Raw genomic sequence first — 15,149 nt, forward strand, 5'->3', positions numbered from 1 at the left:
GTGATAATCCCTAATTTCTAGTCCTGACAGTGGGTGCTCAGGATGAACAGCAAGTGTCCTGGACTCAGATAACCTGGCTTTACATCTAGCCTCCACATCTAGCCTCCTTCTAGCTGTGTGACCTTGGGCAAGACATTTAGCTTCTCAGTGTCTCAGTTTCCTCCACTGTAGAATGCATGGTACTGACAGTAACTGCCTCTCTGTGCTATTGGGATGATTAAATTAGCAAATACTTATAAGCATGAGTTCTGAATTAGTTGTTATTGTTTTAAGTTTTACTATTGTTATTCCAATAATTTTTGTTTGTCTTGCAAACTACTGATTGTAGAATTGTGCTGCTGCCAATCTGCATGATCCTATAATTCAGAGGAGGCAATGACTGATGTAGTCAATCATGCTGATTTGTTGCTCTCAAGCAACTCAAGAAAGAAATAGTATGATTCCAGAGCCCTGCTGGGGGTCAGCAGTGATGAGTGCATCACAACCTCAGAGTGACTTGGAAGCTCTGTGTTTGCCATCAGTTTTGTGCGCAGGTCACTGAGTACACTGAGCTTTCTTCCTGCGCCAATCTGGAGGCATGAGCAAGTCACAGAGTGCAAGGATGCTTTAGCTCCTGGGAAACTAGAGGCCAAGAGTGGCCACAACTGTCATCAGAGCTGGTTGTCTGGTGCAAGGGAAGAATGATGGACCTGGGTGTCTGCAGACCTGAGTTCCAGTTCTTCCTCCAAACACCAGCAGGTGCACCTCAGTTTCCTAAATCTCTGGCTCTGTTTAGCTTTAAATTTCTGCAATGATATGGTCAAAATCTTGAAGATATGCCAACAATGGTCTGTTCAAATCTATAGATTTTCCTTTTTCTGTGTGTGTATCCTCAATTTCTTTCATGAATGTTTGATAATTTTATTTGTACAGATCTTTCACCTGTTTGGTTAAATTTATTCCTAGATGTCATATTCCTTGCTCATGGATTAAAAGAATCAATATCATTAAAATGTTTATACTACCTAAAGCAATCTACAGATTCAATTCAATCCTTATCAAAATGTGAATGACATTCTTTTCATAATTAGAAAAGGCATTCCTAAAAATTCATATGGAATCATATAAGACCCAGAATACCAAAGTGGTCCTGAATAAGAAAAATCAAGCTGGAGGCACTGCAATACCTGACTTCAAAGCATACTACAAAGCTACAGTAATTAAAACAGCATGGTACTGGCTGGCGCCATGGCTCAATAGGCTAATGCTCCACCTGCGGCGCCGGCACACGGGGTTCTAGTCCTGATTGGGGTGCCGGATTCTGTCCCAGTTGTTCCTCTTTCAGTCCAGCTCTATGCTGTGGCCTGGGAGTGCAGTGGAGGATGGCCCAGGTCCTTGGGCCTTGCACCCGCATGGGAGACCAGGAGAAGCACCTCGCTCCTGGCTTCGGATCAGCAAGGTGCGCCGGCCTCAGTGGCCATTGGGGGGTGAACCAATGATAAAAGGAAGACCTTTCTCTCTGTCTCTCTCTCTCTCTCTCACTGTCTACTCTGCCTGTCAAAAAAAAAAAAACAGCATGGTACTGTCATAAAAACCAATATATAGATCAATGGAACAGAATAGAGAGCCCAGACCATCAAAGAAGGAGGTACCTTTCTCTGAAGGGAGGAGAGAACTTCTACTTTGACTATGGCCTTGTCGAAATAAGATCAAAGATGGTGAGCTCAGGGTGCTTCCATGGCCTTGGCAGCTCATGACTAGAGCCTAGGGTGATTACTGATGCCTTAAACAAGAGTGTCAGTTTGTTAAGTCAACAACAGGAGTCACTGTGCCCTTACTCCCCATGTAGGATCTCTGTCCTTAATGTGTAGTTCAATGTGAATTAATGATATGAATAGTGCTCAAACAGTATTTGGCACTTTGTGTTCTGTGTGGGGGCAAACTGATGAAATCTTCACTTAATATATACTAAATCGATCTTCTGTATATAAAGATAATTGAAAATGAATCTTGATGTGAATGGAATGGGAGAGGGAGCGGGAGACGGGAGGGTTACGGGTGGGAGGGAAGTTATGAGAGGGAAAAAGCCATTGTAATCCACAAACTGTACTTTGGAAATTTACATCTACTAAATAAAAGTTAAAAAAAAAAAAGAATAGAGAGCCCAGAAATTAATTCACAGACATAAAAACAACTGATTTCTGACTAAAGTGCTCAGACCATGCAGTAGAGTAAGGATAATCTCTTCAGCAAATGGTCCTAGCAAAACTGGATGTATGGATGTAGAAGAATAAAATTAGATCTATACCTCTCACCATATACAAATATCAACTGAAGATAGATCAAAGACCTAAATGTCAGACCTGAGAATGTGAAGTTTCTGGAACCAAATGGAGGGGAAACATTCGAAGACACTGGTGTAGGGGACAACTTCTTGGACAAGACCATCAAAGCAGAGGCAACAAAAGCAAAACTAAATAAATGGGACTATATCAAACTCAGAAGCTTTTGCACAGCAAGGGAAATGATCAATAGAATGGAAAAAATATTTGCAAACCATCTGACAAAGGATTAATATCACGAATATATCAGCAACTTGCAAAATGCAACAATAAAAGAACAAATCTAGTTGAGAAATAGGCAAAACACTTCAACAGACAGTTCTCAAAAGAAGAAATACAGATGACCAACAAATACATAAAAAAAGGCTCAACATTACTAGCTACCAGAGAAATGCAACTCAAAACCATAATGAGATATCACTTTACCGCTGTCAGAATGGCTAAAATCCAAAACAGAGAGTAACAAGTGCTGTCCAGGATGGACAAAGGGGAACAGTTATACATGGTTGGTGGGAATGTAAATTAGTGCAGCCACTATGGAAAAGTGTGGAGATTTCTTTAAAAATCAGAATTAGACTTGCTATATGATCCAGCAATCCCACTGCTGGGTATATACCCAGAAGATTTTAACACAATGTATCAAAGCTACCTGCACCACCACATTTATAGCAGCACTGTTCACAATAGCCAAAATTCGGAATCAACCAAGTATCTATCATCAGATGAATGGATAAAAGAAATGTTTACTTACACAATGGAATACTATTCAGCTATAAAAAAAGAATGAAATTTTACCATCTGCAGCAAAATGGACAAACTGGAGAACATCATGTTGAGTGAAATAAGCCAGACCCCAAAAGACAAATACTGCATATTCTCCCTTATATGTGGGAGCTAAAATTTAAAAAACAAAACAAAATGTCTTTGTTTATCAGTATTGCTGAAAATATAATTTTATAAAATTTTGTTTTATATTTTTGTCAAGCCATTGGTTAAGAATGTTATATTGGGGCTGGTGCTGTCGCGTGGTGGGCTAAGCCTACATCTGCAGCACTGGCATCCCATATGGGTGCCAGTTCATGTCCTGACTGCTCCTCTTCCTATCCAGCTCTCTGTTTATGGCCTGGGAAAGCTGTGGAAGATGGCCCAAGTCCTTGGGTCCCTGCACCCACATGGGAGACCTGGAAGAACTCCTAGATCCTGGTTTCAGATCTTCTCAGCTCCAGCTGTTTGGGGCCATTTGGGGAGTGAACCAGCAGATGGAAGACCTTTCTCTCTGTCTCTTCCTCTTTCTATCTATAACTCTACCTCTCAAATGAATAAATAAAAATTTTTAAAAAATGGGATTTGTTGTTATACTACTTAGTTTTAATAATTTGTGATTACTTTAAAATTTACGGCCTGCGCCATGGCTCAATAGGCTAATCCTCCGCCTTGCAGCGCCGGTACACCGGGTTCTAGTCCCGGTTGGGGTGCCAGATTCTATCCCGGTTGCTCCTCTTCCAGTCTAGCTCTCTGCTGTGGCCCGGGAGTGCAGTGGAGGATGGCCAAGTCCTTGGGCCCTGCATCTGCATGGGAGACCAGGAGAAGCACCTGGCTCCTGGCTTCGGATCAGTGCAGCGCGCCTGCCGCAGCACGCCGGCCGCAGCAGCCATTGGGGGGTGAACCAACGGAAAAAGGAAGACCTTTCTCTCTGTCTCTCTCTCTCTCTCACTGTCCACTCTATCTGTCAAAAACAAAAACAAAAACAAAAACAAAAAACAAACAAACAAAAAACCAAAAAAACCAAACAAGCAAAAAAAAAAAAAAAAAACCAAAAAACCAAAAAACAAAAAAGACTCTGGAGCAAAGGACATCATTGGAGTCTCTTCTGAGAAGAGCTGAACTGGTACTGGTACCTGGACTCTGCTTAGGAAGGCAATTGTCTTTGTTTGCAAAAATCTCTTACAAAGCTGCTTAGGGTAGAAGAGACTTAATGGCAGGGTGCAAAACATCCGAGACTGCAGATAAGCTGTTCTGCTAGAAAGGGTTTGTTTCACCCTTTGAAGGAAGTCTGAGGAAGAAACAAATATTGGGAGAAGGCATCGTGGTAGTGGGAAGAGCCTGTGGGATAGTGTGACACTGGGGAGGCCATGAGGAAGGATCCATGGAAAACCCTAGTGTGGAGTAGCTAAAGCATGTCAACATTGGAGAAGCCTGGTGTTCAGTTAGAAGTTTTGCATTACTGAGAAGTCATCGTTTTCTATCCCTCTCTACATTTTTTAAAAAATCTACAATGTTTATTAAGTGCTTTGCATAAGTAAATGTTTGTTTTAGTTTTGAAACCATGGAAGCACTGTGCTTTACATTTTGAGTTCTGTGATGAGGAAAAGAAACAATGCATATAGAATCAGGAAGCTGAATGTAGGAGTGACCATGATCTTCCAGGAATTTGAAGAAATCCTGAGACAGGTGTAGAATTTGCATTTCTTGACTTGAGAGGGTAGAACTCACGTGAATGACATTGGGGTGATATGTGTGGATTATTTATGACTTTTGTTAGTGGTCAATTGGGCCAGGACCCAACAACTTCTACCAGTAAATTGTTCTTTATTAAATACCTAGTGTTTGTCAGGTGTTTTGCTGGTTGCTGAAATACAAAGGCAAGAAGACACACTCCTTTTCTCCAGGAACTTCTTAACGAGAAGGTTTTTTTTTTTTTTTTTTTTTTTTTTTGACAGGCAGAGTGGACATTGAGAGAGAGACAGACAGAAAGGTCTTCCTTCCGCGCTGATCCGAAGTCAGGAGCCAGGTGCTTCTCCTGGTCTCCCATGCAGGTGCAGGGCTCAAGGACTTGGCCATCCTCCACTGCACTCCCGGGCCACAGCAGAGAGCTGGACTGGGAGAAGAGCAACCAGGATAGAATCCGGCACCCCGACTGGGACTAGAACCCAGGTGCTGGCGCCGCAAGGCGGAGGATTAGCCTATTGAGCCGCGGCGCCGGCCAAAAGATGTAGTTTGTAACCAGGGTATCCATAGCTCCAAGTTTGCCTGGGCATTCTTGGTTTATTTTAATTTTTATTTTCTTTAGATTTATTTATTTATTTGGGAGGTAGAGTTATAGACAGAAAGAGGGAGAGACAGAGTTCTCCCATCCACTGGTTCACTCCCCAAATGGCCACAGTGGCTTGGAAGTGAAGCAGCCAGGACCAGAACGGGCATCCATATGGGATGCCGGTGCCACAGGTGGAGGCTTAACCTACTATGCCACAGTGCTAGTCCTGGTGCTAGTTGTTCTTGGATCATTATGAATACTGCTTACTTTCATGCATAAAGTAGTGCCAGTTTGCAGATAAATTATTTGATAATCATTTCATAGACTTGTTGTGAAGATTAGATAATAAAACTTGGATGAAAATACTCTGTGAATTGTAGAGCACTACACAAATAAAAGGGATTAAGAGATTTAAGTTCTTTTATTGCCTTCTCTTGGAGATAAGCAGAAATGTCTGAAATTGCTATCTACCTTAGCTCCTGTTATTACTCTGAGGACTATTGGGATTTGCATGAAAATAAACTTGCCAGAAAATTAATTTCATTTTTAAGGCAGCTTAGCGTATGCTCAACCATTTTTCAGATGACACTCTTCTGTGGTTTGTTCTGGACCCTCACTTGTATGCTAGAAGTTTTCTCTTTGTTTAGGTTTGTTTTTTAATATTCAAATTTATGGTTCCTTTGAATTCAACATTTTGTGATCCTGATGGGCTTTGGACATGGGGACATCCTAGTGCCCTAGAAATTGTGAAAGCCCATTTTAGGAGCCGGCGCCGTGGCTCACTTGGCTAATCCTCCACCTGTGGCACTGGCATCCCATATGGGCGCCTGGTTCTAGTCCCGGCTGCTCCTCTTCCAGTCCAGCTCTCTGCTGTGGCCCGGGAGGGCAGTGGAGGATGGCCCAGGTGATTGGGCGCCTGCAGCTGCGTGGGAGACCAGGAGGAAGCTCCTGACTCCTGGCTTCGGATCGGACAGCTCCGGCCGTACCGGCCATTTGGGGGGTGAACCAACGGAAGGAAGACCTTTCTCTCTGTCTCTCTCTCCAACTCTGTAAAAAAAAAAAAGCCCATTTTAGAAAGGAAAGGGTATAGAACTACTGTGTGCTGAGGGTTTATGTAAAGAAGGCAGAGGCTTGCCCTAAGAGAGCTTCCAGTGTTGTAGTTCTCATTGTACTCCTTATATCAACTCACGAGAGAGGTATGATTGTCATTCCCTTTCTCAGCATGGGGAGTTGAGGCATACAGAAGTTAGATAACTTGGTTATGTGGTCACAGTCAGTGGAGAAGTAGGATATAAGTAGAAATCCAACTCGATCCCAAAACCTGTTGATAACTCATTCAGGAGCTCAATAAATATGTTTTGGAGTCCAACTAAGTGCCAGGCACAGTGTGTATGTAAACACTTCCTCATTTCTAGTTTGGTACCATCATCATCCTCCTCAGTCAGGTCACCATGTATTAAATAGATTTTTCCAAGTACTATGTTAGGTACTTTCTTGCATTATCAGCTAACATTGTTATGAGGATCATGAGGGAGGTATTAGTATTTTTTTAAAATTTATTTGACAGGTAGAGTTATAGACAGTGAGAGAGAGAGAGAGAGAGACAGAAAGGTCTTCATTCTGATGGTTCACTCCCCAAATGGCTGCTACCGCTGGTGCTGCGCCAATCCAAAGCCAGGAACCAGGTGCTTCTTCCTGGTCCCCCATGCGGGTACAGGGGCCCAAGCACTTAGGCCATCCTCCACTGCCCTCCTGGGCCACAGCAGAGAGCTGGACTGGAAGAGGAGCAACCGGGACTAGAACCTGGCACCCATATGGGATGCTGACGCCACAGGCAGAGGATTAACCAAGTGAGCCACGGCGCTGGCCCCAAGGTTTTAGTATTGTTATCTCCATTCTTACAGATCAGGAGTCTGAGGTCACACAGTGTGTCCAGTCAGTGAGTAGGGATGTTTTGACCATGGCCATCACTGTCCTGTGGCACGGTTGTGTTATAAGGCCCTTTGGCCATGTGGTCTCCCCTGTGGTAAGTGCCACACTGATGGATTGAGGTGGTGGTGGGGTTGGGAGAGGAGTGAGTGAGGGAAGCCTGGGGTGATTTGCCCTCTGTAGGATAATTTCTTTTCTAAGGAATTGACTTTGGTCTTTAGAAAAAAATGTAGAAAGAAGGTAATCTTTAAAATTTTGGGCATAAATAATCAAGTATAGATGACAAAAATGGAAGAGGTAGCAGTGATTAGAAGTAAACATTATACAGTAAATAATGGTAGTAGGTGTCATATGTAGGTTTCCCTGAAGTAATGCTTATGAAAATGACCTGGGTTAACGTCTGAACCCTCATTGGTATTCATTTGACTTGGTTTCCATTTTTGTACAGGCTAAAGAATTGATTCACAGTTTGGAGTTCTTGGAATTGTGGCCAATCTGACACTGTGACCTTCAATATTTCTTTTAATACAATTGTGGAGACATGTGTCTGCCTTAGTTGCCTTTTGTCTTACCAGCATCCTTTCTTTCCCATTTTTCTGGTTCTAGTGCCTGACATGGATGGAATTGATAACTTACATCACTTCACAGTTATAGAAATTCTTCCTCCAACAGTGATGGACTCAGGAATGGGCTCTGAGCCAAGGTAAGGACCTTACTGTCATAATTACCTGGACAAATGGTTCTTTGTTAACTGAGGTTCTCTCAGCTGGTTGGGTATGAGCCTGGAGCTGCTGATGGCTGTTTTGCCCAAACCACAAACAGGCTAACGTTTGAGAGTTGTAGGAGAATCTGATGACAGATTTGATCCTGGATCCCACGTTGCGAGCATTCATTTTGTCCTGAGACTGACTTTCTGGTCATGTCAGCCTACATACCTCTTTTGCTTATTTGCTTGAGCTAGTTTAAATGGTGTCTCTGCCCCTTGTAGCTACGAAGATTCCCAATTGCAGCAGTATTCCACTGATGATTCTAAGTGTAAAAACTAAAACATGTGTCTGATATTGCTCACTCTGGGTGAAACTGTAGTCATCACCTTCTCAAAAAAATGTCATATGGGCAGCTAAGTTCCTCTGGCAGCTGATGGACCTGGCTGTGCCTTGGGAGTTGGAGGGAAGTAGATGTCTAGATCTGTACCTTGTACCTCTGAAGCCGGTGTGTAACATCTCCGTGGCATTGGAGAGCCAGGGAATGTTGGATCCCTCAAAACCTCACACATGTACTATAAAGAAAATTGAATATAGATGAAGAGACCTAGATTTAATGTTTGGCTCTGCCACTGATTTGCCAAATGATCTTTAACATCTTTTAGACTCTTTGGTCTGTCTTAATTTCCTAGTCTGTAATTGTGTGGGGGTAGCGAAGTGGAAGTGAGTTTTACGGCTTTGGGAAGAGGCAGGTGACAGACATTGGTTCTAGGGGCCCATGCCTGGGCTTCAACTGCTGATAACATATTTGCTCTGTAGTCTCTGAGTTAGGATTTGAAAAAAGGGATACAATGGACCACCAAGAAGCAAGCGTGTTTGAGGAAGTCTGATCTATTAAGTCCAAAGACATGGGAAAAGTAAGAGGCCTGAAGCAGAGAGGGCTTAGCAAATACTCTTGAGAGGCTCTCGATTTTATAAACCTTGCCTGGTGAGTGGAGTCCCTAACTGAAGTATTTCAGTCTTCACCCACAGTTTACTGCCCTTGGGACTTCTTATGACTGAAATTGGTAAAAACTGTCACACGTTTTGACTTTGAAGGTTTCTGCTGGGCCACATTTCCTCTACTTCCATTTGTATAATATTTAAAAACCATAGCAACTTTGTACCTCATGTAAGTGATAAAAAATGTCAAGAGGGATATTGTTTCCTGGTCTTATTACGGATATCTAAACAGTACAAGATTAATAAAATAACATGAAGAAAGCAACCATGTATTGCTATATTAAACAAGTAAGATGGGCAGCAAAGATCGTACATGTAATTAGAAACATCTTTGATTTCCAAAGCTGGGCCTGTGACACTCAGTAAAACATCATTTGTGTTTAAGCAAAGGAACTGCTCCTTAAGTACTGCAGGAGATGTTAGTTCCTTATGAGATCTATTGGATGCATGGAATTACAGCTAAGCTACTTCGGACTTTGCCAAAGGTTTTGTTTTATTGGGATTTGATTAAGCCACTTTTGAAAATCAGATGAGTTAGGTAGCAAGATGAATTGCCTACTGATGTCAGTGCTAATTTGTGATAATTCTTTATTTTCTAGTTAATAGAGTTGAGAAGATATGTATAAAGAAGTGGCTTGAAAAATTAAAATATGCTTTTTTGCTTTTTAAATAGTTTACCCACCTTTATTTAAAGGTTTTAAATACCATAAAGATAGAATTTTAAAGAAGAGGGGTCAGAACATTGTGATTTTCACAGTTTTGTGTTTTCTAATTGAATCAATGGTATGCTTTCTTGAAATCTTTCTGAAATCATACAGAACACAGTTTATTCTTTTTGCATTTCAGTTTTGATTTCAAACTTTCTTTACCTGTTGAAGAAATTCACAAATGCCTTAGAATTTGTCCTTCACATAAGTGTCTGTGATTGGTTTATTAATTATTTACAGAATTAATTATGTTAGAAGAAGAAAAACTCAAAAATAAAATTATAGCAACCATAATATCTCAGAAATGATTATGTAAGTCCATAGAGACTTTTGATCTCACATACATTGCTTTCTTTTAGTTCTCCATCCATATGTCTTTTTTTTTTTTTTTTTTTTTTACAGGCAGAGTTAGACAGTGAGAGAGAGACAGAGAGAAAGGTCTTCCTTCCATTGGTTCACCCCCCAAATGGCCGCCACGGCTGGCGCGCTGCGCCGATCCAAAGCCAGGAGCCAGGTGCCTCCTCCTGGTCTCCCATGTGGGTACAGGGCCCAAGGACTTGGGCCATCCTCCACTACCTTCCCAGGCCACAGCAGAGAGCTGGACTGGAAGAGGAGCAACCAGGACAGAATCTGGTGCCCTGACCAGGACTAGAACCCGGAGTGCTGGTGACACAGGCAGAGGATTAGCCTAGTGAGCCGCGGTGCCGGCCCATCCATATATCTATTGCTTAGATTCCCCAGGGATAGTTCTAGTCATTTTTTTTAGGTGAATAGTGATCAGCTATTATTCATATTTATTTGATTTATATAGATACTTTATGTACGTACTGCCTTTACTAGTCATAGTCTTTAAATATAAATTCATGTGTGTATATATATATATAATGTGTGTATATAGACATATAATTGACATTTACAATTCTATGAATTGCCATATTCCTTTTTATATAAAAGATGTATTTATTCACTTTTTATTTATTTGAAAGGCAGAGTGACAGAAAGAGAAGGAGAGACAATCTTTCATCCTCTGGTTCACTCCTCACATGCCTGCAACTGGGGCTAGGCTAGGCTAAAACTAAGAGCCAGGAATTCTGTTTGGGTCTCCCACGTGGTTGGTTTGAAACCAAGTAACTGAGCCATCATTTGCTATCTCCTAGAGTTTTGATTAGCAGGAAGCTAGATTGGAAGCTGAGGTGGGACTCCAAAATGGGGTGCTGGCATACCAAGAGGCAGCTTAACCTGCTGGGTTAAAATGTCTAACCCCTTCTCCCCCAGCTTTTTATCTTCTTGACATGAAAGAATTGTGGAGTTGTTTCTTTTTTTAGAAAATGATTGATTTTATTTATTTGAAAGGGAGAGTGACAGAGACAGAGGGAGACATACAAAAAGCGACCTTCCATCCGCTGGTTCATTCCCTAAATGGCCATAACAGGGGGGCTGGGCCAGGCTGAATCCATGAGCCTGAAGCTCCAGCTGGGTTTCTCACATGGGTGGCAGGTCCCAAGCACATGGACCATCTTCTGCTACCTTCTCAGTGCATTAGCAGAGAGCTGGATCAGAAGCAGAGTATCTAGGGTGTGAACTGGTGCTCCAATATGGGATGCCAGTGTCGCAGATAGGGGCTTAACCTGCTGTACCACAATGCCAGCACCATTGTGCAGGTTTCATACTTGTGTGTCTACTGCTCACATCCATAATAAATATCTCTCTTATTTTTCTTCTTAACATTAAGAAATGGACTTCCATACTTTAACTCATATTTTCTTAGTTTTATACCTCCATGCCCACCCCTAGCCATCATCTTTCTCCTTAGGCTCATATGGTCATGAACATTTCTCAGATGTCCCATTTTTTATGATCTTGACAGGTTTGAGGAGAAACATACTTTTTCCCCCACTTTTCTTAGCTCTTTTAAAGTGCTTTACAGGAAAGGAAGCAAGCAACAGAGCACTCTTCCTCATGCCTCAGATTAACTTCTTTACCCATGACGATGAGACCCCAAGGACAGGAATCTTCCCTTCGTGAAGGATGGCAATCCTCATGTATTGCACTTCAGTGTGTGTTGCTGAATGCAAGAGTAGTTGCTCACGTGATTTGATTTTGTATTGAATCCAAGGTCTTCAAGAAAGGATAAATAAATGGAGATAATTTTATTCACAGAAAGGATTCAGGGGCCTCATGTAATAACTTCATTTGCTGTGAACAGGTGTCTTTCTGGCTTTATTGAGCTTGGGGAAAGAGGTGTGGAGGGTGCAGACAGGATGAGGCTACTGAGAGAGCAGGCTGATGGGCACTGAAGGGTTTATCAGGGCAAGCTGAGGTCTTCCCTAGTGAAAGTCTTCTCTGGTCACTCTGATTTAGGCAGGCCATGCTGAAGAAATCATTTGCTCTTTGTTCAAAAGCTCAGATAACTGGGCATTTCTCTTAGACTCCCCTTGTGTGTGTGTGTGCAGCAGAGAAGGGGAGAGTGAATAGAGGAGAAAGGTGTAGTCTCTGGCCTCATGACTCTCCAGGAGTAGTTCTTCATTCAATACAGGGCCCAAATGTAACATGGCTTCTTAAAAGCTACCCCGGCTCACCATTGATATCTCACGTCTCTGAAAGAAAAGACTTTTGTCTCTTCCTCTTTCTGTTTATTTTTAGACACCTGATGAGTCTATATTGTAGAAACAGTATCTTCTAACATATATTATGCAGATAAAAGAAAATCCCACTCAGTGGGATCAGACACAGTAGCAGCAAAGGGATGTTTTTCTCACTGCCACCTGGTTCCTATAGGTCTTGTCTTTGTATTTAGGGACCACTAGTTAATTTCATGGCTCTCTACTCCTTCTATATTATCTTCTGATTTTCTCTGAAACTTTTCAAATTTTTCATAATAAAAGGTGGACTTGTAAGGATTCCTCATGTATTGGATGATCAGAAACAAAATATAATTATAAAAATTATATATAACCTATTCAAGCATAAATTTTAAAAATATATAGCAAAACAATTGAACAAATGTAAAAATTTAAAACTGATATGGGTATGCTCTTGGCCTCCAAAGAAGTCAGTAGAAGTATTATTATTCATACCCTTCACAACCAAGTAGATCAACATCCCAGCATATTTAAAAATCTTTGCAACATAGAGTTGACACATCATAATATTTTAATAGCATAAATTCCCATTAGCATCAATTACTGCATAAATAATGTTCATTATGGTGATTATAAATGTTAATTTCTTAGAGCAATCATAATTTCCTTTAATCTCCTTTGTCAGTGTTTTCTCAACTGCAGGTTATGACCCATTAGTGGGTCATGAATTCAATTCAGTGAGCTAGAATAAGCATTAAATAGAATAGATTACAATAGAAAATATCCAATTTCATTGTATAATGTCATTGTAAATATTATTTCATGTATTTTCAATTTCCTAATTATACATAAGTGTAACCACTTGGCTGTAGTATTGTAGTATATTACATATGATATGTCATCCTCAAAAGAGTTGGAGAAAATCTACTCTAGAGTACAACCAATACATTCTAAGACTGACCCAAAGGTGAAGCACATTTTAAAGGGTGAAAGAGGAAGAAAATACTTTAAACAGAAAATTATGATGGCCCTATGTTCTTACTACAAATTGGCTTACTTTCCCAATAGCTCCCAATGTTCAAGGTCATAAATATATTGCTGCATTTCTTATTACCGGTGGTATCGGGTTACCTTGGTGATATATGTAGATGGGAGCTATGGGGTCAGATTATCCCCACCATTTGCTGGCCAACTCATCTCGGGCATATTACTGCATTTCTGTGTGCCTTAATTTCCCTATTGATAAAGTGAAGTTTAAAATAAACTAGTATTTGAACTGTTGTGAAGAATAAATGAATTTATGCATGAAGTTCAACTACAGTGTTTGGCTAGTAAACGTTAATTATCAACATTATTACTTTTTCTTATTTTATATAGGAATAGCAAATATTTTAAAAAATATTTAGCTATTTATTTGAAAGGCAGAGTTACAGAGAGAGAGGGGAGAGAAAGAGAGAGGGGAAGAGAGAGAATCTCCCATCCTCCCATTCAATCCCCAGATGGGGCTGGGCCAGGATGAAGCAGAGCCTGGAAGTCTATCTAGGTCTTCCATGTTGGTGGCAGGGGTGCAAACACTTGGACCATATTCTGCTGCCTCCCAAACACATTGTTAGGCAACTGGATTGAAGGTGGAGAAGTGGGTATTCAATCCAGTGCTGATATGGGATGCTGGCATCAAAGGCAGCTGCTTAATCTGCTGAGTTACAACAGCAACAGCAAATATTGAAGGGTTATTTGCCTCAAACTTTTATTTTTGTCTCTGATAAAGGGAGAGGGAAACCCACAATATTCTTTATGGTTCAGTCCATTCATGGTCCCTGCTCCCTTGATTTTTCTGCCCAGTGTTTGTATTTTGTAGGTCATTGGAATGAAATGATTCAGACCTCAGATACTCAACCTAGGACACAGGACACATTTCATGGAATTGGAACAACTTGAAATGTGGTCAAGATTTTTAATGAATACATATATTTGAGGAGTGAGTGGGGGAGAATCAATGACTACTATTGTCAGTGAAGTCACATATGTTATTGTGAAGAGTTAGACGTTCTTGGACCTGAGTTCATGCTATGAATTCGCTTTGTATTATTAAGATACATTAACATGGTATTTGGCCTGCAGAACTTGAAGCAAACAGTGTTTCTCTTGGATATGGACTCAAGGATGAGGACATGCAGTAAGATATCTCTGTAATATTAGAAATAAAAAATATGATAAAAACTACCCTATAAATGGGTACAACCACAATTCTACAACCCACAGTAGCTTAGAGTTCAATTAAATGCTCCTTGATACCCAATATAGTAACCTATTTTTTGTTTGTTTCTTCCCTCTTCCCAATGGCCTTGATTTCTGTTTTAATGTAATATTGTCTACACACACATATGCCATTTCAAATTGCTTTTGAATGTAGATAGGGTAATGATTACTGTTGAATAACATCAGAAAACTTAGTGTCTTACACATTATGTTACTGTTTATATATTTTTAATACTCAACGGGCAAGATTTGAATTGTAATATATTTAAATTTTACAAAATTGAGTCAAACCCTAATGGATTTGTTCTAGGGGAATTTGGTAGAAATAGGAGTATCTTATAGGAGGGGCCCTTCTGTTACGTGTAATTAAGTGTGTCATGGTATCATTTGAGATGATAATTACTATTAGGAAGCAGAAGCTTGCTGTGTTAATCCATTTAAATTAGTTTTGCATTCTCTGGACACAGAAACTCAGTATTTTACCTTTGAGTAAAGCTGTCAGGATAGCTAAATCAATGTCCTGGTGTCCTTCTGATCCCATCCGAAATACCGTAATCTGCAATTTGAGACAAAGTGACCATTAGCAATGCATTTTTCCCTCAAGAGAAATT

General features: G+C 40.7%; 1 protein-coding gene across 4 annotated transcripts in view; it reads right to left on the bottom strand.

Annotated features, from left to right (window-relative positions):
• The window catches only part of TRPM3 (transient receptor potential cation channel subfamily M member 3), a 948,117-nt gene that overhangs the window by 126,448 nt on the left and 806,520 nt on the right, over nucleotides 1–15,149 (bottom strand). For all 4 annotated transcript variants that reach the window (XM_062207082.1, XM_062207079.1, XM_062207080.1 and 1 more), the window contains exon 9: nucleotides 15,022–15,094. In XM_062207082.1, coding sequence (XP_062063066.1) covers nucleotides 15,022–15,094 — 73 coding nt within the window. The remainder of the gene's footprint in view (nucleotides 1–15,021; nucleotides 15,095–15,149) is intronic.

The sequence above is a fragment of the Lepus europaeus genome, chromosome 12 (assembly GCF_033115175.1).
Source record: "Lepus europaeus isolate LE1 chromosome 12, mLepTim1.pri, whole genome shotgun sequence".
NCBI classification, from domain to species: domain Eukaryota; kingdom Metazoa; phylum Chordata; class Mammalia; order Lagomorpha; family Leporidae; genus Lepus; species Lepus europaeus.